Source organism: Aptenodytes patagonicus, chromosome 6 (genome assembly GCF_965638725.1).
Source record: "Aptenodytes patagonicus chromosome 6, bAptPat1.pri.cur, whole genome shotgun sequence".
Lineage (NCBI taxonomy): Eukaryota > Metazoa > Chordata > Aves > Sphenisciformes > Spheniscidae > Aptenodytes > Aptenodytes patagonicus.
Window position 1 is genome coordinate 13994564 of NC_134954.1, and position 23273 is coordinate 14017836.

The window sequence follows — 23273 nt, forward strand, 5'->3', positions numbered from 1 at the left end:
ATGCTGCTGTAAATCTGGATTAATTTCTTGAAGCTGTTGTTGAGATTAGACCTTGGCCTTTAATGCCTTTTATTAGGGAAGTTTCTGTTTTGTGGAGAGCAGGATATAACATCCCCCCTATAATATCCCAGTGTGTGCTCTGTGAAATCAAGCAATGTCTATCAAAAAAAAAAAAAAAAAAAAAAAATTTCCTGAGCAAATGGTTTGGAATGGTGTGTTCCTTTAGCTCTTTGCTGATTATGGGTAGTTCATAATGTATAGTGAAGATTTATTAATAATTTCTTATTTATGTCTTATGATTTTACATAAATAATATAACAAATGTTTTCATAACAGGATGGGATATGAAGTCACCTAAACTGAACAGTGAGAGTATATGCTTTAAGAATTTTATATTAGTTTGTATAATTTAGCTTTTATTGGGAATAATTAATCAAAGATTCTTAGATATGTGCATAAATGTATGGTGCATTCTGACACTAAGTAGTTGTCAAAATCCTTGAAGTATAACTATAGATATATATTTATACACACCAATTTATTTTTGTAGAATGTACCAACAGTAAATCAAAATACTGGCTTATTTTCACTTTCTTTCCAGTTTACTTATGTAGGAGAAAGATTTTGATTTTTTGATTCACCAATCAATTTTAAGACATTTTCTTTAAAAACAAACAAAAAAATCCCAGCCAAACAAGAACATCAAAAGACTGTTTTTCAAGAAGTGGTTAAATGGAAAAAGTGGCAAAATCTCTTTCTTCACCCAAGGAAGCCTATACCAAAATCTTTTGAAGTTGGCTTAGAAAGCTGAAATAAACCCTAGAGGGTGCACGTTAGCAGTAGCAGCACTGCATATAATAGTAGCAGGGACCCATCCTGCCTGGGTTGGTAACAGCTTGCTCGCCAATTTGACACAGAAGTGAATAATTGATTTTTAAACTATAGATAGGCCTTATTGAGAACTGTCAACTTCACTACTTCTGAGTCTTGGGGTTCCCCGGGCTCAGATTTTAATTCTGTATGTGAACTTCCTGGCCATTCTCTATCATTTTAGATTAATAGACATTTAAATGTTTAACAAAACAGGACTCTAAGCATATATACATTTCCTCTAGTTTCAGTGCAGCTGCACATGGACTTAACTTTACTTTATGCACATGCCTGAGGGGTCTGCTGAATTAGCAACCACCTGAAAGTCTGGATTTAAAGCCTGGGGGAAGTTCAGGTTTGGATCAAAAATAACTGTGGTTCACTTGCATTTCCAATGTAAAGAAGGAGCATGCTGGACTCTCTGTGACTTGAAAGTCACTGCAAGCAAGTCCTTGAAAAGTCCTTGCAGTTTGCCAATGTGTGATCTTGAGGGTAAGCTAGAAATTTCCCTGTTGTGTTGTAATGGCAATGTTGACCTGCAAATAACTGGGAATTCTAATTCTCTCCAGTGTCTCTGCTTTCCTGATGCCTGCCTGTCTGTAGTACTTACCTTCTTACTTGGACAGCATTCAAATGGCTCTTAGAGGTTGCCACTAATGTCTGTTTTGAGCCCCTCTTGAATCTTCAAGTTGCGCCAGGGGAGGTTTAGATTGGATGTAAGGAAAAATTTCTTTACTGAAAGAGTGGTGAAACATTGGAACAGGCTGCCCAGGGAAGGGGTGGAGTCCCCATCCCTGGAGGTATTTAAAAGACGAGTAGATGAGGCGCTTAGGGACATGGTTTAGTGGACATGGTGGTGTTGGGTCGACGGTTGGACTCGATGATCTTAGAGGTCTTTTCCAACCTTAATGATTCTATGATTCTATGATTCCATTCAGTAAACTTCAAGCACAGGTGTGTGTTAATGGGTTTGCATCTTCAGGGTGGTTAAGATTTTCCAATTCCCGCAGCAGCCCAACGTACCTGCTCAAGAAACTGAAAGTGAGGGGATTTCCAGCTGGGAGGACATGATTTCAGTTCTTTGATATAAACAGCTCTCCTTTCACCCCCTTCCAAGTCAGCCACAGTAGAATCATAGAATCATAGAATCATTGAGGTTGGAAAAGACCTCTAAGATCATCGAGTCCAACCGTCAACCCAACACCACCATGCCCACTAAACCATGTCCCTAAGTGCCTCATCTACACGTCTTTTAAATACCTCCAGGGATGGGGACTCAACCACTTCCCTGGGCAGCCTGTTCCAATGTTTCACCACTCTTTCAGTAAAGAAATTTTTCCTTACATCCAATCTAAACCTCCCCTGGCACAACTTGAGGCCATTTCCTCTTGTCCTATCACTTGTTACTTGGGAGAAGAGACCGACACCCACCTCGCTACAACCTCCTTGCAGGTAGTTGTAGAGAGCGATGAGGTCTCCCCTCAGCCTCCTTTTCTGCAGGCTAAACAACCCCAGTTCCCTCAGCCGCTCCTCATAAGAGGATATCATATATATATATATGATATATATATAGGATATCATATATATATATATCGCTCCTCATAAGTAGACTCCTAATGTGTACTATGCCTGCCTGTAAAAACAACTTGTTTAACTAAGTCCATAACCACTCCTGGGGCATGGGAAAACACAACCACTAAACAGGTCTTTTCAATCTGTGACCTCTCCACTCCTGTAATTTTATGTTAAAAGTGAACATCAAATCTAGTCAACGAGATGAACTGAAAAATACGGTGATACAAAGTAATTTGAGCAATCTTTGCTGAAAGACTTAAAATCAGAAGAAATGTTTAATGTGCCTGCAGAGCAAAGCTCAAGTAAAGCTGTACGTCCTTCATTAGGCTGCGCAGAATGCTTTGGAAATACTGATCACAACTTAGCATAACGAAAGGAGAAAACTTCAGAGCAGATCTATTGTGCAATAGAAGATCACATCAGGCACCAGTTCAGCTTAGGCTCAGGTAGACGCTGAGGGTCACAGGTTTTTGAGCTCTTCAAAGAAAGATGTGCATTGCTAACCTTTCCCTCTTTCATGGACATTGTTTGGGGAAGCTTGCAAGGCAATTCCATCCACACCATGGCCTAGATCTGTCCCCTTCTCAAGGGATCAGAGCATATCGGCAGTGCATCACCCAAGACAGCTGGAGTCTTGCTCCTAACCTTGCTTGTCCAGGTTTCTACTACGTTAGTGTATACAACGTTGGGTTTGCTGTTACAGTTAAGAAAAAAAAAAAACCAAAAAACTTTAAGGGCTACCTCCAAACATGAACCAGAGTTACTTAAATATTTTAGAAGAATCTTCTGTCTTTGGAAGTTAGTTAGCAAACTTTGCTATGAAACTTGGTTTTAATGAGAATAGAAATTGCATTTAAACAAATGCACTTTGTAGGTTTTATAGTTGTGCTTGGTTAGCAAATGATCTGAGAGAAAAGATGACACCAGTCACCTACCTATGCTGCATTTTGGCGTTTGCTCTAAGCTGATCTAAGTGTGATTCTCTGCTGGAAGAGGTAGTCCTGGCCTTGCCATTTCCCACCCCGCGCGTTACTAGCACTCGTACCCTTCAAGTTCCTTTGCAGAGAACTAACCCAGATAAGAAACAATCCACTAAGAAAAAGATTACTTCACTTTATTTACAATAATGTTTTTCCTGGCTTAGTTTTGAGCTGACTCAACATGGGTTAGAAAAAAAAGAGGTGGTGGGAATGTGCAGAAGAATAAGAGAAAGGATGGGATTTCCTTTCTGTTTATAGCTGGATTTTTAGTTCCTCTTAAAGCAAACAATCTGTAGTACAGCCAGCTTGTATCAGTAACTGATCTTGCTGTTTCTCTGTCTGGGCTGAAAGAATAAACAAACCTTTTCAAAAAGTAAACAAAGGGCACAAATGGTCAGGAAGAGAAATAAATAGAATTAAAAAAAAGAAACCCAAACCAAGAGCTTCTTTCTCTGGTGTATTAACTTTGAAGTTTTTTTGGCCTTCAGGAAGGGAAATGTTTTGCTTAAGGGTTTGCATTGGAAATTCTGGTGGGACAGAATATTTTCAAATCCTTTAGCTTGCTTAAACCTTATCAGTGAAGACATGCAAATTTGTCTCCTTAGCTTGTTTAATTCTTGAAATCTCACTTAGCTCTGCTAGACTCCTAGCTAGCTGTTGTTCATGGCCAGCAGACACAGGGCTTGGGAGAACATTTGAACTGTAGGTACTTTGCAGCTTTCAAACTCTGGATTTGTGTGTTGCCTTTTGGTACTTTTTAAGAAGAATAAGAACACGTAACATTAGGTGTCCTTTCATGCTCTTAAAATGAAATCTGTGGCCTTATGCTTAACCCTGTCTGAATCTTTTCCATCGCATCAGCAATCTGATTTTTCCTCAAATCCACAATTTTTATTTGAATGCTGTGAGGGTCATTTTTGGCTGAGCTTGCACAGAGTAGAAGTAGAGTAGTCCTCTACGAGCTTAGCAAAGATTTTATTTCACTCCCAGCTGTCTTCCTTTCCTGTGAATTACATATTAGGCTGTCATTAAGAAGAGATGAACTTTGCTCTGGAAATTTGTAACCCATTATTCCAAGATTAGTGACTTAAGATGGGGGATTGAAGCAGCCCCCTCCTCTAGTCAACAGAGGGCCAGGCAGTTGTAGCATTCAGTCACTAAAAAACAAAGAAACCCCAGTGTCCTGTTATGGCTGGTTGCCTTTGGTTGTCTTTCATGGAGCAATAGGCACTGCTGTGTCAATCTGCTCTGTGCAGTCCAATCTTTCACTCCAGCAGGTCATCTTTCCAACACTGTTGGAAACCATTAGCTGCCATTAGCATGTAAACTAGTTTCTCTCTGCTCAGAGAGGAGAGGAAGGAATGAGATTATATTCATTGTAGCTTTTAATCAGCTGCTGTTGGCATAGCCCTGAAGGTGGCAATCTGGGGGCTGTGCTCCAGACCTGCTGCAGGAATACATACAGCTGTGGTGAGAAATAAAACAGGCAAGTGTGTGTGGGGAAGCCCAAGCATGTTTCATTTTTTAAGTGAGGAATTATGAAGCGTAACTGAACGGCTTTCCCCTTAAAGATTAGATAGCACAGTTGCAGCTAGCCTCCCTAGAGATCTGGGAGGGAGGAGAAGCTGTGTCAGACAGATGGCTATAGTAATTGCTTTTCTTTTTCTTCCTCTTGTTAGAAAAGCTTGGGAAGCAAAACTGTAAGGCCTAATTCTTCTGCAGTGAAACTGGTCTTGCATGTAAAAATTCAAACAGTCTCTGCTAGGAATTGAATTTATAGCAGTTTAAGAGGAGAACCAGGAGTAGATGAACTGACTTGTTTCATTTTTTTTCCCCTAGTATCACATCCTTATTCACATTTTAATTGTCCTGGCAAATTCAATTAGCTCAAGTAATGAAGAACTGCATGGTATGTGGAAAGATTCAATGTTGGTGACCTATATAGGGGATTGGCACTGTTTGACATAACACTGTTTGGTCAATTAAGCTTTTTTCTTTTTTAAATTTGAGAAGATATGTGTAACTGCCTCTTCAATTAAAAAAGCAGTTAAGACCACAAGAATAACCACACAGACGCTAGGAAATGCCTGAGTAAAAGTTGCCAAGATAACTGTGTTCCAGCCACTTGGCTGGTGTATGTTTTGATATGATCTTTAGTTGCATGGCTATACAGAATTTTTTTGTCAGAACACAGGACTGCTCTGAGGTGACCAGGGCTTGTCCAGTCTCTTATGCAGATATTAGCAAGGTGCAATGAAGCAAAACAGTTGTTGTCAAGCTCCTGCAGCTAAAACCTAAAACCTTCCCATTGACTTTTGGGTCCCCAAAAGTGAATTAAAACATGCCTGTCGTGGTTAAACCCCACCCGGCAACTAAGCCCCACACAGCCGCTCGCTCGCTCCCCCCACAATGGGATGGGGGAGAGAATCAGAAGAGTAAAAGTGAGAAAACTCATGGGTTGAGATAAAGACGGTTTAATAGGTAAAGCAAAAGCCGCGTGTGCAGGCAAAGCAAAACAAGGAATTCATTCACTGCTTCCCATGGGCAGGCAGGTGTTCAGCCATCTCCAGGAAAGCAGGGCTCCATCACGTGTAACAGTGACTTGGGAAGACAAACGCCATCACTCCGAATGTCCCCCCCTTCCTCCTTCTTCCCCCAGCCTTATATGCTGAGCATGATGTCACATGGTATGGAATATCCCTGTGGTCAGTTTGGGTCAGCTGTCCCAGCTGTGTCCCCTCCCAACTTCTTGTGCACCCCCAGCCTGTTCGCTGGTGGGGTGGGGTGAGAAGCAGAAGAGGCCTTGACCCTGTGTAAGCACTGCTCAGCAGTAACGAAAACATCCCTGTGTTATCAACACTGTTTTCAGCATAAACCCAGAACATAGCCTCATCCTAGCTACTATAAAGAAAATTAACTCTCCCCCAGCCAAAACCAGCACAATGCCTATCATCAATAAGTTTTTCTGAAGTAGTCTATGAACCTGCAGCTGTTAGCTCAATATCAGCTCATGTCAGCCTAAAGTAGGGTTTTCTCAGCTGTGGTATCTGTCCCACAGGAAAGTGGTACGTTGCTTCCACCCAAGAGGCTGAACACCACTTCCTGCAGGCTTGTGGCTTGCAGTACACAGGCCAGGAAGGCTATGGAGCCTCCTGGGATAAAGTAGTGGAAGATACGAATGGATTAATGCTTACTAATGCTAGGCAAAATCTCTTTGCTTTAAAACAAACCCTGTGTCTTTTGGTTTGCTTTAAATAATTTTTTCAAGCTTTTCTTTTAGTCAAAGATTAAAAACTTCCTTAGGCAGCCCCAGGTAATCACGTTTCCAAGGACTGGGACTTCTATTGCAAGCTCTGTGCTGTGATGGTGTTACGAATTTATCAATATTGGAGAGTAACTACCTTTAAGCACTGTCCTAGAGGAAGATGCAAGAGGGCAAATGTTACCTTGCATGCTGTTGGCTACAGCTACTAGCATTTCGTAGCCACATGATCTGATTTGCTACTTGGGCTCATGAGTCACCTTCCCTTGTTTCCTCAGACTTTCTCAGTCTCTTGCTAGTTTCTTTTGCTACAATTTCTTTTCCCTGCACGTCAGTGTGTGAGCTATGCTCACTTACTTGAACGTGTGATTCCTAGTCACCAAATGTATTTTATATACCACCTTTCTTATCATCTGACTGTCTCCTGCTGAGTGTGGGTTTTACAGCAAATCCCATGTGGCTCACTGGAGAGAGTCTTGCCCAGGCAGGGGATTTGATGAGACCTAACTGGCACTCTGCAGTTCTTGTTTCTATTACTTCATCTTATCCTTACACCACAAAATTCTTTTGGTAGAAAAAGGATCTTTAGAAATCAGAAACCAAGCTATTTTTAGAGCCAGGTAATAAAGCAGCTATATGAAGGGGGGCGGGGCGGGGGTGGGATTTCTGTTTTGCTCAAGACTGGTTGATATTAATGATGCCTTCATATTGGCAAACATCAAAAGCAAGCTATTGTTCTGGCAGGTTTGTTACTCTGGAGGGATGATGAGGTCTCTGAGAGGCTAGAGATGGTGGCACATTTTCTAGTTCATTTTCCGTTTCTGTCGAGCCTCCTTGTGATTGTCTCATCCATTGTAGAAATGTTTGCTCCATTTCTGCAACTGTTTGGCACAAGCTCAGTCCTGGTCAGCCAGAACTGAGTGCACCTATCTACCTGTGGGACTGCACAGTTGTCACAGTATCTTTGCATCTTCTGGATGCTGAAATCAACAGTATTTTCTTCAATGGATGCTCCAAGGTTTCTTGGTTCTGAGAGTCCAAGCTCTATTTTAATTATTATTTTGATTTTTTTCCTACTTCTGGGTTAGGGGGTTTTTTGCTATTTTTTTGATTCAGCTATAGTCATCTCTAAACACCCATTTTTCTCTTCTCTGCCTCCATCTTGCTGCCAACCTGTGATTTGAAAAGGGAGTATCTATTACTATTATGGTGATTCAGAAACACTTCAAGTAGACTGTCTGAAGGATGCTAGAAGTCTTTGACCAAAAATCTGGAGGCACTTGTCAGTAGCTGTTGAGAATTGTATTCATAGACTACAGGACCTTTTTGTTGCTGGTTCCTTGGGTGTAGTATTTATCTGACTCTAAACAAGGCTATCAACATGCTGTTCTTAAGCAGCTAGCAGAGAAATCAGGCTTATGGTGTTCTCTGCTTTCTAATAAATAACCTTGTATATTCAAAATGATTTTGTTTTGCCTTTTTTACTCTGCAGTTTCCCCCCCAGATTCTATTCTAGACATGCATGGGGGAAACTGGAGAGTAAAAAAGGAAAAACTTAATGGGTTACTGTTATTTTGTTTGCTTTGGGAACGTATACCTGCCTCTTTCGGTTTCCCCAAAACGTGGAGTACCGTGTGGCTGTTGGCTGGGATCTCTGTGCTGCCACCATATACGTAATGAATCCGCATAAAACTCACTCTACGTGGGCTGGGGGAAGAGGTAAACATAGCAACTCAGGGGGCAGGCTAAAAACTTTGTGGGTCCTCTGACTTCCCTGCTTTGTCTGTGACAGATGCGCAAGACAGGTGACGCTGTGCCTGTTCTCGTGTCCTTCCTATGCACAAAAATGTTGTCAGAAGGGGGTAAAACAGACTCCGGGAATCCTGATGTCTAAGGATTAAGGATTTATGGATATTTGATATAGAGACAAGAAGAAGCTGTGGGAGGAGGGGTGAGATTACTGCTGCAGCATGGTACTCAGCTGCATTGAATAACGTCAGCTGGGGTCAGCAGGATACCTGCAGGGAGATGAGGAGGCTGTTCCGTCCTTCAGTCTCGAAGTGACCATGTGCTGTATCGAGAGCAAAGCCCAGCAAATGGGATTGCTAGTTATATTTGTAAAGGCATAGAATGGAAATCAGTTCTCTGTCCCTAGTGTCCAGTGGGCTTTCCTTCGAGAAACTGAACATAACTTGCTGAATATGATGTACTGAGTTTAGCTTTACTATCCATTTGAATGGATTCCCACAGACCGTAACACCAAGTTATCTCATGTCTAGGGTGTCTACAGACACAGAGATTCAGAACAATGTTACTGTTTTAGCCTTTCTTTTGCTCTGTCTAGAAATTTGCAGACTTTTGTCCTACTTTAAAATCAATTCCAAGTGTGTGTCCTGCTGATGAAAAGGTCCTAACAGCTGTACGACTCCTGGGGAATGACTCTTTTTCAGCACCTGCAGAACAAACATAGCACAGAGAAGAGCATATGCTTCTTGAGTGGAAGAGACCAGCCCTGTTCTGGCCTTGTGCAGTCTTTGGTCCCTTTGGCCTGTTTGTTATAGAAGCCTTGTGAAATACAGTCATGAGGGTCATGGTGAGAGAAAGGACGAGTCTATTTTCCCCAAGCAGATTTCAGAACAATGTCAGCGATACGCTGGAAGATCATCCACCAGTGGCACCCTGTGTAGCACAGGGCACTTCTACAGGAAGATGTGCGTTGCTTTTGGCAGTTCTGCTGTAGCGATCAAGGCTGGAGGAAAGAGGGTGTGATGAGGTGGTCCAGACAACCACTACACTGTGGCTGCTAAGAAGTAGTGTAATGCATCAGAGCACAAGGTTAAGTTGCCCTGATGTCAAGGCGGAGATGAGGCAGATCTCACTCTTAATTCCTGCGCTGTGAAGTCTGGAGAGAAAAGCAAACACTGAGCTGGTGTCAGAATGTATGTGTACCTGGCAGAATGACCAGGATCCCTTATCTTACTTGGACAAGCTGTGTCAATCAGCCGAGAGCAACAGGGCTTCGTCAGGTTTCTTGCCATCCCAAGCAAAGGCAAACTCTCTTGGTTTTGACAGGGTCATCTCTGGAGGTTAAGTTATGAGTCTGTGTGTAAGATGCTGTTGTGAAGCTGTGTTGGGATGTAGTTTTCACTGTTGCAGTTCTGGTGCCTTGGGGTGGGGAGAGGATATGGTGGTTTTCCTACAAAGGCTGTATCTACCTTCCGATGTGTTGTGATCTCTACTGCATATTCAGGTTTTGACTGAGAGAATAAGCCACAAATCTAAGTTGTCCCCCTATGCTTTATGAAACAAATTGCTCTCTTCCCTACCTGCAGCCCCCACCAGTTTGGGAGATCTTGAGTCTTACTGATCTCTTATGTATACACGCTGTACCTGACACAGTCAGGACTCAGATCTTGGACAACTCTTGGGCTCCATTCAGGTGATGAGAAGGGTAGTATAAAATACATTTGGTGACTAGGAATCACACATTCAAATAAGTGAGCATAGCTTGCACACTGACATGTAGGGCTCTTGGGCTATAACTGCTTGGCTCAGTGCTCTGCAGACACCCAGCTTGGTTACTTGGAGCAGTATATCATGCTCAAAGTAAAAATAAACTAGTCTATGTCCAAAGCTAAGCCTTAGGTCTGCTAACTCTGTACAACAGTGTAAATGCATGACCATAGCAGTAGATTGAAATTACAGTAAGTTCTATGAACATCACTGAAACCAAGCTCTTTAGCTGTGGTTCATTAGTCTGCTCTTCCAGTTGCTCTTAGCCACCTGCAATGTCAAGAATCAGAGAAGCTGATAGTGGGCTGCATAAACAGGATGGAAATGAAGGTCCCACGTCAAAAACATCACTCATTCTAGTTTGACTTTTTCCCTTTTTAGTTCTAAGGGAGGATTTGCGGAATCAGACCCCTTGAGATTTTTTTTCAATTGCTTGGCATTACTGCCTTGTTTTGTGCATCAGCCAAAATCTATGCAACTTCTTTCCATATTGTGTGTCACGGTCTGTCTAGGAGAGGGCAATGACACATGCTCTTCAGTTACTTTGTCTCAAGGCATTAGTGAAGTGTTTGAAAGTCAAATGAGCCTGAAGAATTAGGGAATGAACAGAAAAGTTTCCAAGTGACATTGTGTAATTTAAAACCTAGAATCCCTAGTTCTGGAAAGGATCAGAGGGAATGTCTGAAAGGAAGACAGAGATGGTATTTTGAGCAGTAGACTAGGATGCAGGAGAAAGAAGCTAATTTCTAACCTCTCTGACCTCCCTCTCTATTTCTGGACAGTTTGTTTAAAACCGGGTGCACCAAAGTATTTAAGTGCCTGCATTGTATTGACATCAGTGAAGATCTTGGTGCTTAAATAGGGCAACTACCTGCTTTTAGTCTGATCTGTGGTCTGTCTGGACCCAGGTTCCTTCCTTCCACCTGTTGTCTGGGCAGTTAGAGGTGGGCTGTACAAAGCCAAAACTGGTTGTTGTTCTGTAGCTGTACAGTGACCAAAGGCCTAATTATAATAGGTGCTATTGTAACGTAAACCTGGATCCTGCCAGTTGAGCTGGCAGATACTCCCCAGTAAACGTTGCTGGTCTAGACTGGGGTGAAGAGTGGGAAGAACAATTGGATGCACCTGTTACAGAAGAGATCAAATTAGCTCAATGTGAGATTATAGTTGCTGGTCACTGAACAGATTACACACAAAAATTGTGGTGATTCTTCCCCAGCTGCTTGCCAAGTTATTTTTTAACTTTTCAGTGTTTACTTCAAAAGAACAGGCTTTGTTTTCATGAAAAGAAAGCCTCACATCCCCTTATTTCCTCTTTTTACTATGTATTTGCTTGTAGCGGAAAAAGCATCAGCAAAGGAAACTGTTCTGGATTGGTTGGTTACACAAAGTCCTCAAGCAGAGACCAACGAGTTCAGGGTGGAACATGGCACTGTATCTGAAATAGACTTTACTGTTTCAAAGACTGAAAAGCTGCTTTATGTGGGAGGCCAAATGCAGCAATTTAATATGGAACATGAAGTAGTAAGGAGCAGGCTGTCAGCTTGAGCAAACTTGTGACAAGGTCTGGCAGATCTACTGGAGCTGGTTTATGAAAAGCTCTCTCTGAAATCACAAGGCAATAGATGAGACTCTGTAAGTATCACAAGCTTCTCCGTGACAGTCATATAACATCTTAACCAATAGTCAAGCCAGGCTCTTTTCCTTTGAGTGTCATCTTTGTTTTGCTGGGTTCTTAAAGGACGGAAAATTTGTCATTAAGGCTTGATTAACTCATTGAAGATTTCTGTTTTCACTTGCACAGATGAAATCATGCAGCAGGAGATACGGCCGCTGGTTGCAGTGGATATAATAGAGCAGCTCCACAGGCAATTTGCTATCTTGTCAGGTAAGGAGTTGCTGGTAATCACACTCCGGGATTCTCTTGGAAACATATTGGAATCTGTCATGCTGACTGTCACCCTTCAGCTCTGTACAACAGTTGCAATAGTATTTTTATATTGCTAATGAAAAGTGCTGTTACAATCAGACACTCACAGTGTATGGAACTGATAAATGCCAGCTTGCGGTGCTTGTTTTTCGTAAGGCAAGTTAACTTTCCATGCTCTCTACAATGGGGTGGGGGGTAGGGGGAATAGATTTAGAGGGTAAAAAATTAAACAAATCTTTCTGTATATATCTTTGCACAATGTTCAAGCACCTTGTTTGTGGGAAAAGATTTTGATCTATCAGGGAGCTATTCGTGACCTTCCCCCTCTTCCTCATTTGCCTTTGTTTTAGAAATGATTAATTTCTAAAGTGTAAGGTTCTAATCTTTTAAAGATTTGATTATTACATATTCCTTTGTTTGCCTGAAGTTTGCAATCACACAAAGTGACGCAGTTCCTGCCCCAAATAAATAGCTGACATTGAAATATTTGCCAAATTATTTAATATACTTATTTTGGATACTGTAGAAGAGAAATGCCTGAAAACACTTATGTCAGCGTAAAGAACGTCATGCATGTTGAGAATTCAGTGCCTCGTGCAATGTCTATCCGGTAGAATGTGGAGGACTGCTTTTCTTAAACCCCATTACCTTGCAACATTTGAGACCATTAATAAAAGCTATATATGGCATGTAATGAAGACTTGTTGAAAGTGGTTTACTAAACAGGACGAAAAACCCATTTCCAGTTCCAGCTAGAACATTAAACATGGCACAGAAATGTCAAGGGTAAATATAAAAAAGTGTTTTCCTATTTCTTTATGGACTCATCATTTCAGCAGTGCCTGTATTCTCACCTGCTATTTTAGCAAATTCAACTCTTCACATTTGATCTAATTCTTTTATTTCTGGAAGCGATGAGAAAGTTGTTTAAATAAGACTATTTAAATCTAAGGTGCTTAAAGAGTTTGGAAATAACTCTTCATAGAAGACAGGGCGGAGGGGCTTGTTTGTTAGGGATCAGCAAATAACTGGTTCATCAGCATACAAGTACTAACAACAAATACCAAAAGTGAGTGAAAAGGTGTCTTTCATGCCCCCATCTACAAAAATAACAAATCTCATTTGAAGAATTTTCAGGCTTATCTAAAATCTCCTCAGTAGAATCCAGAAATAATATCCTAATAAGAAATGGAGCAGTATAGTTCATAGTTTCTAAGTTGATTTCAGTCTAAAGTTTACAGCTAAATTTGGAAGCCTGGGTGCCTCCACTCCGAAATCCCCATGGCAGTCTGTGAAGAAGATCATGAACATAAAATCATCTGCTCGGAGGTCCCTTTAGCCCAGTACCTTATTCTGTTGGTGACCGCTGGTGGGTCATAGGTAAAATATAATAATAGGAATCTTCCTTACTGTCCTTTTATTTGCCTCCTGCAAACTGAGGTTTAGGTACAAGCCAGAAATGACTATACTTTTCAGAAATGCATTTCTCTAAATAAGTGTAACTTTCTTTTTCCTCTAGCAAAAGATTGGTTTTTTCATCCAATGAAAACAGATCTGGGCACTCTCCTGCCTCATTTCATTTATTAAAGTAATTCACACATAAATGACCTCATTTGATTTTAATTATTTTATTTTTTTTCCTAGGCGGCTCTGCAGCTTTTCCTTAAAACATGCTGCTTTTTATTAGGCACAAGCAACCACAAATATTTTGGTGCTTCAGTGCTTGCCTACATAGAGACTGAAAATCTCGTGATACTTAGTCTATTTCCTGGTTTTCCATGCTGATACGTTCCAGCTCAGTAGCCACTGTCTGAAAAAAAAACCCTCTGCTCTTTGGCCCCATCACTGTGGGCAGTAAAAGACACTCCCAACTTACTTGTAGAGTGTTCTGGGCATATAATGTTTTTCTGAACAACTTTATAAAAATGGTATATGCTGATTTATACTAGTTGGGGTTATTTCTTTTACTCTGTAGGCTGCAGCTTCCAGAGAGCAGCTAGCTACCTCTTCCATGCATGCACATGCAGAACTTGGAGGATGTTAGCAGTGAGTCTGGTTTGTGCTACTCCACAGCTTCTAGCTTTGTTGAGCTCTCCTGTTCAGTCCTGTGGACCCCAAATCCATTTGTCCAGTGATAATGAAAGTAACTGGTTGACTCTTGCAGAGTTTGTTATAAATGAATATTTATTTGGTTAATATCAGCTTTTTATTAACACCTGGCGGCTGAGGCAGATGTAGCGAAACCATAATATTCCCTTGCTGTAAAGCAGAAAAGAAAGAGTAGAACGATTGAGGTCAAAGGCTCTTTGTTTTCTCTGGACATGACACTTTCCACTACTATTGCTGTGCACAAACTTCTTAGAAGAGGATCTGACTGTCTTGCAGTCTCTGAGCAGATGGTAGGAATTATGTAACAAGCCTAATGAGTTTGGTGTTTGATTGTGTCAGGGTCTAGTTATAATGAATGTATTAGATACTAACAGCCTCCTGTTTGTCCTGGCCCTCTAGCTACCAGGCTAACCAGGACTGTACTGTCCATGCCAAGAACAGGGAAACTCTCCAAAGCTTTTCCTGGTCCACTGTGGTCATGGAAAAGGCTGCAGTGTGGTGTGACAATGTCCTTAATCACGTAGTTCTACTTCGGTCATCTCTTTTTCCATACGCTGATCTAGCCCTGCTTAGCTTGTGAGATCTGGTGGGAGTACTGGTTCTTGTGGTTAAATTCTAGTTTTGAAACCACTACTGCCTCTTTCCTTTCCCTGAAAACTGAACTCCCAATTATGGGACTACAGCTGTGACAACAGAGGAGTGCACAGCTATGTTTGTGTGTTTCCTATAGCTGTTAAGGGAACTAGATCACAAAGTTGGGTAGTACTGAAAACCTGGCTATTCTAACACACACCAGTTTTTACTGAAGAATGGAGAACCACTGGTAAAATACTGTTCCTGTCCTGCTGACAGACTAATAACCCGCTGTACCAGTCTGCTCTTGGAACTACTACTACCCCCTCCCTTTTTATCTGCAGCTTCACAACCTGTTCTCATCTGAAATTACTCTGTCAAAGAGCCCAATCTGCCATTTGCAGCAATAATGGATCCTGTTACTAAATCATGGATTTATTAGACAAACCGTCACGAAGTGTATTAGCAGAGATTCATTTTCTTTGTGTTCTGCTCCTGTTAAGTCAATGGACTTAAGCGGATGAGAGACCGTATCTGAAAATGGTAACTGACTCCGAAGCTGGTTTATTTCATTTCCAAAGCCTGGAAGGTATTTGGCCATCTGCTTCCTGTTCAGACTGAGCCTTTTGGAAAACCTGGTCTGACCTTGCCAAAAGGACAGTTTGGAGCTTGTGTAAAAGTCTAGACCCAGAAAGCACGATTTAACTTTAATGAGAAATTCAGCATTCACAACCCTTAATCAACATGGAAAACCAAAACAACAGAGCATGGAAAAAGCAAAACCTGACCAAGGCAGTGAAACTTCAGCCAAGATATCACTGAACTCTTCAGCTGTCTGACCCAGAAGATGAATTGTACTCAGGTCTGCTATGACTAAGGGAGCTCTCTGCATGTGGGCAGACCCGAGCAGTTAGCCTGCACGTGTCAGCAAAATTTGAAAGAAAACTTTCCAATACTAACTGATGAGTTGGTGTCTGTGGCAGGCTGGGGAGGTGTGCACTGTAAACTTGCAGACAAACTTTTGGAACTTCTGCCCATAACCTGTTTGTCGGCTGGTTTTTTTTTTTTTTCCAAGGGATTCAGCATATTTGGTAGGATCTAGTTAGATGTTACTTTACGAATCCTGCTGTTGGTGTTACAAGAAAAGGAGCTGCTGGCTATGGAATAGGACTTCAGTCTAGACCCTGATTGGCTAAACCATGGATATTTTTGGTCCCTGGACAGGAGGCATAGGTGGGCTAGAACTGGGGAGTGGGAAGTTTCCTAGGATCCCCATCACGTCCAGGAACTTGGCCTGCAGTTGTGATTGCTTGCTGCTTTTACATCAGTCATACCAACATGCAACTTCAGCTGTGAGAGCTCTCAGAATTCAGCACTCACACCTCATTTGTCAATCACACCCTTTACACTGCAAGGCAAAATGAAATTTTCTCTGCTGCCATATCCCATTCTCCCCCATGCATATTCCTCCCCCAAATACTTCAGCTGTTTTGTTTCCACAGCTGAATTCTGGCCCCATCTTCACTGCAACAGCTAGCCAGGCTGCATTGGCAGCAGGAAAGCCTATCTAATAGGAGCAACTATGAATGCTGCTTTGTGTCCTGGGACTTTGGGAATCGGCACATATAAGAGTGAGTGATGGTCCCATTACCATGCCTCGTACTACCCTGATGCAGCTTGTGCACCATCTCTCCTACTTTTCTTTCCCTTCCACATTCACTCTGTACTTCTGTCCTGTCACCCAGGTTCTTCCTGTCCCTTTGCCCTTGGGCCACAAGAGAAGAGGAAAAGTTGAGCAAGAAGCTGGGGTGGAAAATAAGGAAAGTGCCCAGGAAGAGGAGGAAAGGGATGCTGTCGTTTGAGTGGCAAACCAGGCAGAAGGACAAGCTGACTGTAATCTTCCTCTTAAGTCTTGCCTTTTTCCAGGCAGTTCAGCCTTCTGCTCCTCCAACTCCTGATGTTGTCTGCCTCGTTTGTGCTCCAAGTTGTTGAGTTTGATGCACCTCTGTGTATGACCCTGAATGCAAATGGTTTAACTGCTTGCTGATAATTTACCTCTGATCACACGTCAAGATTTTTAATCAGAATGCCCTTCCCCAAGCAGCAGTGGGTCCATACCTTTGACACAATGAGTTTGGGATGGATGCAAGGCAGGTTGCTATCTGCAGAGGTAGAGAGCAGAAAGGAGATGGACCTCTTGAAGGAAATCAATGGAGCTGAATCAGGGTGGCAGCATGTGTTGCATTTGTGGGTGCTATCTGGGAGGGGAGCTCAGGCCTGCATCAGGAGATGGTAGACAAAATCTGGTTGAGTTTCCTCTGCAGGCAAAACTCTGGGGGATAGCTGTGACAGAGCAGCCTGGGGTCTGGCTGAGGAGCAGTGACCCACGGGAGACTGCCAGTGGGATGGCCTGGCTCCCCTAAGGCAGGTTCAGGAGTGAGCCTCATGTTAGTTCAGCCACAGGATAGCCCTGAACCTCCCCTCCTGCCAGCTGAACCTCCAACTCTTGTGGCTGCTGCTTGCATCGGCCGCTGCCACCAGCCGCTTTTTCCCTGGCCTGACACCAGCATTTGGAGCTGCCAGAAGGTGTTGGAGGTGGCTGGGTTGCTTGAAGAGTGCTGTGGAGTGGCATCTAATGGCACCTGGAGGAGCTGCAAGTCAGCAAGACAGGGGCCTGTTGCATGAAGACAGCTGCTAGGCATGGCCATGCTCCTGATACCTATTTTTCAGTGTATCTTTGTTTCTCCTTCTGACTGCACTAAAGTCAAGTTATTGCTCGCTTCTCCCATGGGGCTCTTTAGCTCAGTTCGTGCCTCATGTTGCTCTGGCTTTTCGTCAAGCTCCTTTGCTCCTGGCAGTCCTTGGGCCCCCTTATCTTGCTGCACAGACACTGCTGAATAGAGCAGATGTGCCTCAGGTAGCTGTAATGTAACCCTCTCAGCTTTGTGCTGTGTTCATGTGGCTTACTCTGTTCAGCACTTCTTTTCTGTCTCCCTCCTCCTGCCCTCACTTTCTACTTAAAATGTCTTTTTTTTCTTCTTGAGGACTATTCTTCTCTTTTGGCCTTCTGTGGAGCTGCTGGAGCTGTTCTGTCGCTATCTGCCTTACTTATGATGGATTGTAAAACTTTCTGTTCAGCAATTAGACTCTTTTCACAAGTGATGCCCAGGAGTGTGGGGGTTACGCACAGTCCCAGCAAGTGCCGGACTCCTTGGGGCCAAATTCCGTGCATTTAGATGCACTTAGTCCTTATGGCTGTGGAACAGACTGAAGACTGTCCCTGTTGTTTTTTAGTTTGTGCTCTCTGCCCTTCCAAGACGTTGAGTAGCCAGTTAAAATCTTTCAAGGACTGGAAGAAACCTAGTGGCAACTCCCTAGAAAGCAAGGTTGATGGCCCAGAAAAAAAGGGCTGCAACTTGTCAATTCACATTCTGCAGAAATTTGCATACTGCAGCAAATCCTGGTTTAGTGTCAAGAAAAAAAATGGCATTAACATTTAGATGTGTGGAACTGCTCTCTCATCCAGAGGAGAGTGTTTTCCAGACACCCTTGGTATATAAGGAGCTTCCCTTACATCCCTTAACATCCACTCTTGTTACGTTGCTAGATCTATGGATAAATGCATATGGATCGTTTTCCCTTGTAACTCAACTACTGCTCAAGGTTCAGATACATGGGCAGGAACAACCCATTCCTAACATATTTGTGTTATTACTTGTCACCCAACACTTCAGACATTCCTGCTTTCTCTCCTTGTCATAGTACTTAACAATTTCTGATCACAAAACTCCTCAAACTTCACCCTAATTTCATGGTATGGCAGGAACTGAGGGTTTCCTTGTTTATTTCCCTGTCTGAAACATAGCTGTATTTAAGAACCTTCTGAGCATTCTTCTGTTTTGGTTGCAGCAGGAAGTGCTACCATCACCTTGGAGAATGAAATGGAGCCCAAGAGCTGTTAAGGGTGCGTGGCCTAGTCAGTGGCAAGGAGCTGACTCTTAGAGTCGCTGACCCTTAGCAAGGCTCTTAGCCTCAGACTGAGCATGCAACTGCTCCTAAGTGTCCTTCTAGATTTGTTGCCAGTGGTGAAGGGAAGAAGAGAGTGTTCAGTCTGCTTACATTCATTCCTTGGATGGCTTTTTATAGGAGAAGATCCTGTGACAAAAATACACACCCACATGCATACAGTGCGTCATCAGCCTGCCTCATCTAGCTCGGGGAAAAGAGGCCAGAGGAAGAAGAGCACATGTATGAATATGGATGCAAGAGAAAGAGAAGATAAAAGGGACGCAAAGAGACCCTGGTCAGCAGGAGCATTAGAAGTGCCATGTGAAACTTGTAGTTTAAACAAATCTTGAGAATAACTGCAGGTAAACTATCAGGTGTTGAAGGAGGGGATCCAGGGGAATCTTTATCTTATCCTCCAGGGGCAAATATTGCTGCTTCAAACCAAAATATTCCAGGTTACTACATCTCCCCCGTTTAGAGTATCTTCACATATCTGATACGTGAATGGGAAAGCGTGGTGCCCAGGAACCATGTGAATGTATACAAGATACCAACTATGAAATACCTTGGCATGTATTGAACTCTGCAAGAAGAGACAGAGCAGACAAGCTTACCATTTCATTTTTCTGGCCGTTACTGTTTGTGTCCAGAAGATGTCACTAAGAATCTGCAACAAACCATCCTAACTGGGTACCTGCTGGTTGGCGTTCCTGGCCTCTAGAGTGCAGCAAACAGTCTGGGGAAAGTCTGACTAAATTTGCATGACAGCATATTCTATGTCACTGCTGACTGCAGATAGTGCAGCTAGAGTGCCCTGAGATCAAGCCGCCATGCATCAGCATTTGGCCTTATCCCAAGGCCAATGTGGAGATCAATGTGGAGGCCGTGGCTCTGCTCAGCATTTGAAATCCAATTCAGTGCAGTGTGAATGATAGTATTCCTTCTTTGCATTTTGGCTGAAAGCCTTTTGAATCTCTGTAGGCCTGTTTTCTCCCTAGCAGGGTGAGTTTAGTAGATGATCTAACACAACTGAGTCATTTTCAGATGTAATTAAAGCAATAATCAACCTTCAGAAAGGAAAATAGGGGCTAATGGTAGTGTCCTGACAAAGTCACCATGTCACCAGATGTCAAGAAGGAAAAGGGTTTCCTTGTTCAAAATTCTGATTTTCTAGACCTCTCACTTTTACCTTATGCAAACATTGTGTTCCTCAGCGTCCCAGCTCTCCATGGCTGGACAGCTCAGAAGGGACCTTAAATAATCCAACTGAGCCTGGGAGCGTTGGAAAGAGGCAGGATCAGAACTAGCAAGGGACTGACCACTCTACACAGAAATAGCTAGGAACTACTGGTGCACCTCTGCAATAACCACCAAAACAGGAGCAGGAGCAGCTGGTTTGTGGCATCAGCTGTGGTTATCAGCAGGGAAAGGCAATGGTCTATGGGAGCAGGCTGGAAACAGGGTTCATTTATGGGGATTTAGAGGGTACTTTTGAGGAATGAGGACTAATTTTTTTTCCCTGAGTCTCTGTTTTCTCCCATACTGATGGGGTAATTTATTGGATATTTTCCTTCAGGAAGGTAATTTTCTGTCTCCCTCTCACAGCTTACCCTTCACTAAGGGGAAACCCAGAGCATGGCTATTCCTTGGACAAGAATCTTCTGCGGGTGATAAATGACTAGGAAAACTGTGTGCTGCAGGACTAGGGTCAGTATCGGTTTTGTAGAGAATTCCTCAGCCTAGTGCAAAAAATAGGCTTAGAGATTGCAGAGGAAGGAGAAAGACTCAGGGAAAAGCACGTCCTTAATGTCCTAAGCAGCACTAAGCAATAAGATTCCCGTTAACAAACGCTTTGTTTCATCGTATTCCTTTATGTGCTAGTGCCTCATTAGTCTGTGCTTGGCTCTGAGTCCAAGCTGGTGAGAAAACTCCTATTAACTTCTGTGTGGTTTGAGTGACGCACAGATTTATTAGCAGAACCAAGTTAGGATTGGTCCTGCAAGTAAACAGGGTTTGTGCTGTGTACAACATCTCCTAGATCTGAGCATTGTGTCAGGAGAACTGTAAAGGCTGCTGGGTTATAAGGGACTCAGCTCCATGCTTCCCATAGTTCTACCAGAGTTTGAATACTGCTGTTTGGATTAGGGAGTCCCTCAGACAGGGACTCTTCTTGACCTTGCTGCTTATGACCTTCCTGTCCTATTTAACGGAGGTTTGATGCAAATAAACACGACAAGAGCAAAACTCATTGATTGAATACTCCATGCACTTTGAGCAGTTTTTTTGTTAAGGAAAGACTTAAGACTGGATTGGTCCTAGGCCTGTGTCATGGGTTATATGTGTGTATTCAACGCTTGTATGCTCTATTGCTTCATTTCCTTTAATGTCTAGAAGGAATCAGAGAGTGCTGTACCTATACATAGGGAAATGTTGTAATATTATCACAAGAAATTAGTTGGAAATGGAAAACAAAGAACCAAAGAAAGCACTTAATCAGAATTATGCAGAAGGTTAATGAAAAAGCTGAGAATAAACAACAGAGGCTAGAATCTCATCTGGAGTAAACTGAGGTAACGAAACTACAGTGAGTTATAATATCAAATGGGAAGCTGATCACGTGTACTGGATCTAGGTGCTTTTCAATGAGGGATATGCCATTTCCCATTTGAGTACTGACCAGTCTGTCCAAAGGCATAAAGTCACCCTCTAATCTTTACAACCTCTCTTTTGCAGGAGGAAGAGGGAAGGATGGGGCACCGATTATAACCTTTCCAGAATTTGCAGGATTCAGTGACATACCTGATGAAGATTTTCTGAATGTGGTCACATATCTAACCAGCATTCCCAGGTGAGGTTGGTTTCCTAGAGAGCTTTGCTTCCTCAGTGGCTCACTGCTTTTAGTGGTGCTACCAGGATGTACCAGTGACTCTGCATCCATCCAGTGAGTATGAAACTTTCCTATGGACAGGAGGCCCTAGGAACCACTTACATCATTTGCACGGGAAAGAAAGCTTCACACGGGACAGGTTTTCCGTTCAGGGCTTGAACTGGGTGGGAGGGGGTGTAGATCTGAGGAGCAGCAGTAAAGATAGCAGATCAAAAGGGGGCTAAGAGGGGCCACTTGTGAAAACTCTCAGGGGCACTGGATGTAACAAGGGAAGGGTTGCATCTGGAAAGAGCCATACTTATATAGGTCCTGTTACTACTTACTCTCCGACTGCATCTTTCTGAGCAAGCTTTCTCTTTTCTGCAAAAGCAAGCTAGGTGCTCTGTTGACAGGATTCTGGCAAGCACCATGTGCTTTCTGATGCTTCGTTTATTGGGTGATTGCTCCACAGCTAGGATGTTTTCCTTGCTGTTTGCCTGCAGCTCTGCAAGGATAGTGAAACAAACTCACTTCCACTGCTCTGAGGAAATGCGCTAAGGCATGGCTGCTGAATTACTTTTTGTTTATCCAAAAAGAGAGCTTAATATTTTTTCAGTCCCCTGACCCTGTCTCTGGACCATGGCTGTTTGTGCTAGTTAGAAGCACAGCAGGGATTTATTATTTCCTGTGGTCTTGCATATAAAGGTGCTTAGAGGATGATGAGGGGAAAACGTGCCTCCTTCAAGTTTGAGTAAGAAGTTTTCCAGCTCCACCTACATGTATTCCCCATAGTGAGTTGCCAAAGCAAGCTGAGAGAAACCACACACTATGAACTTAACAGCTTCATTGTTTCACTCTACTCTGTAGGGCTTTTGTTCTGCCAGGAGAAACTCTGTCTTTTGTATTTCTTCACTAGCTTCAGGACTGGGAGGATGACCAGCTTCAGGGTTAATAAAACAGCAAGAGTAGCTGAGGAAAACACAGAAGTAGTTTTCCAGTTCTTTGTATTTGGTATGCTGGTGGGTGATTCCCAGTAATGTCACATGTTGGGGAACTAGCAGGTTACATTGTCAATGTGATAGACAGAAATGCTTTATGTTTCTTTGGCCTGTGTGAAAGCCAAAAGTAAAGATGGGTTCAGAAGAAATTAGCCAAATTCATGAAGGATAGCCCCATCAATGGCACCTGAACACAATGGCTCAGATGCAAACTCTGGCTGAAGAAATCCATATGTTCCTTAATGCTGGGACTTGGGAGAATATACCAAGAGAAAGATTGTCCTTCTCACTTTCCTTCTGCTTTTGCCTCAGTATCCACTACCTACCAACACTGGAGACAGGGTATTGGGCTAGATGGACCTTTGCTTTGATTTAGTTTATCAGTTTTGTGTTTTCTCTTACCCTGAGGAATCCCAGAACAATGTGCAAAGAATGATGAATTAAGTTTCAAAACTTTGTACGTCAGGAGAGCTGCAATACGCCTATTTTACAGATGATGAGGTATGTGTAAGTAATATCTTGCACTACAGACAGGCTCACCAAACCTTGTGTTGAGTAAGTGATTATTCAGTTTGATTTAAATGACCTG

At 42.7% G+C, this 23273-nt stretch overlaps 1 protein-coding gene across 7 annotated transcripts in view; it reads left to right on the forward strand.

The window, feature by feature from the left end:
* Nucleotides 1-23273, forward strand: part of MCF2L2 (MCF.2 cell line derived transforming sequence-like 2) — a 197943-nt gene that overhangs the window by 31643 nt on the left and 143027 nt on the right. For 6 of the 7 annotated variants that reach the window (XM_076341284.1, XM_076341286.1, XM_076341282.1 and 3 more), the window contains exons 2-3: nt 12005-12088; nt 21554-21668. In XM_076341284.1, the coding sequence (XP_076197399.1) occupies nt 12005-12088; nt 21554-21668 (199 nt within the window). Of the gene's footprint in view, nt 1-11810; nt 11836-12004; nt 12089-21553; nt 21669-23273 lie in introns of those variants that run through there. The other variant, XM_076341285.1, reaches the window with a different exon arrangement.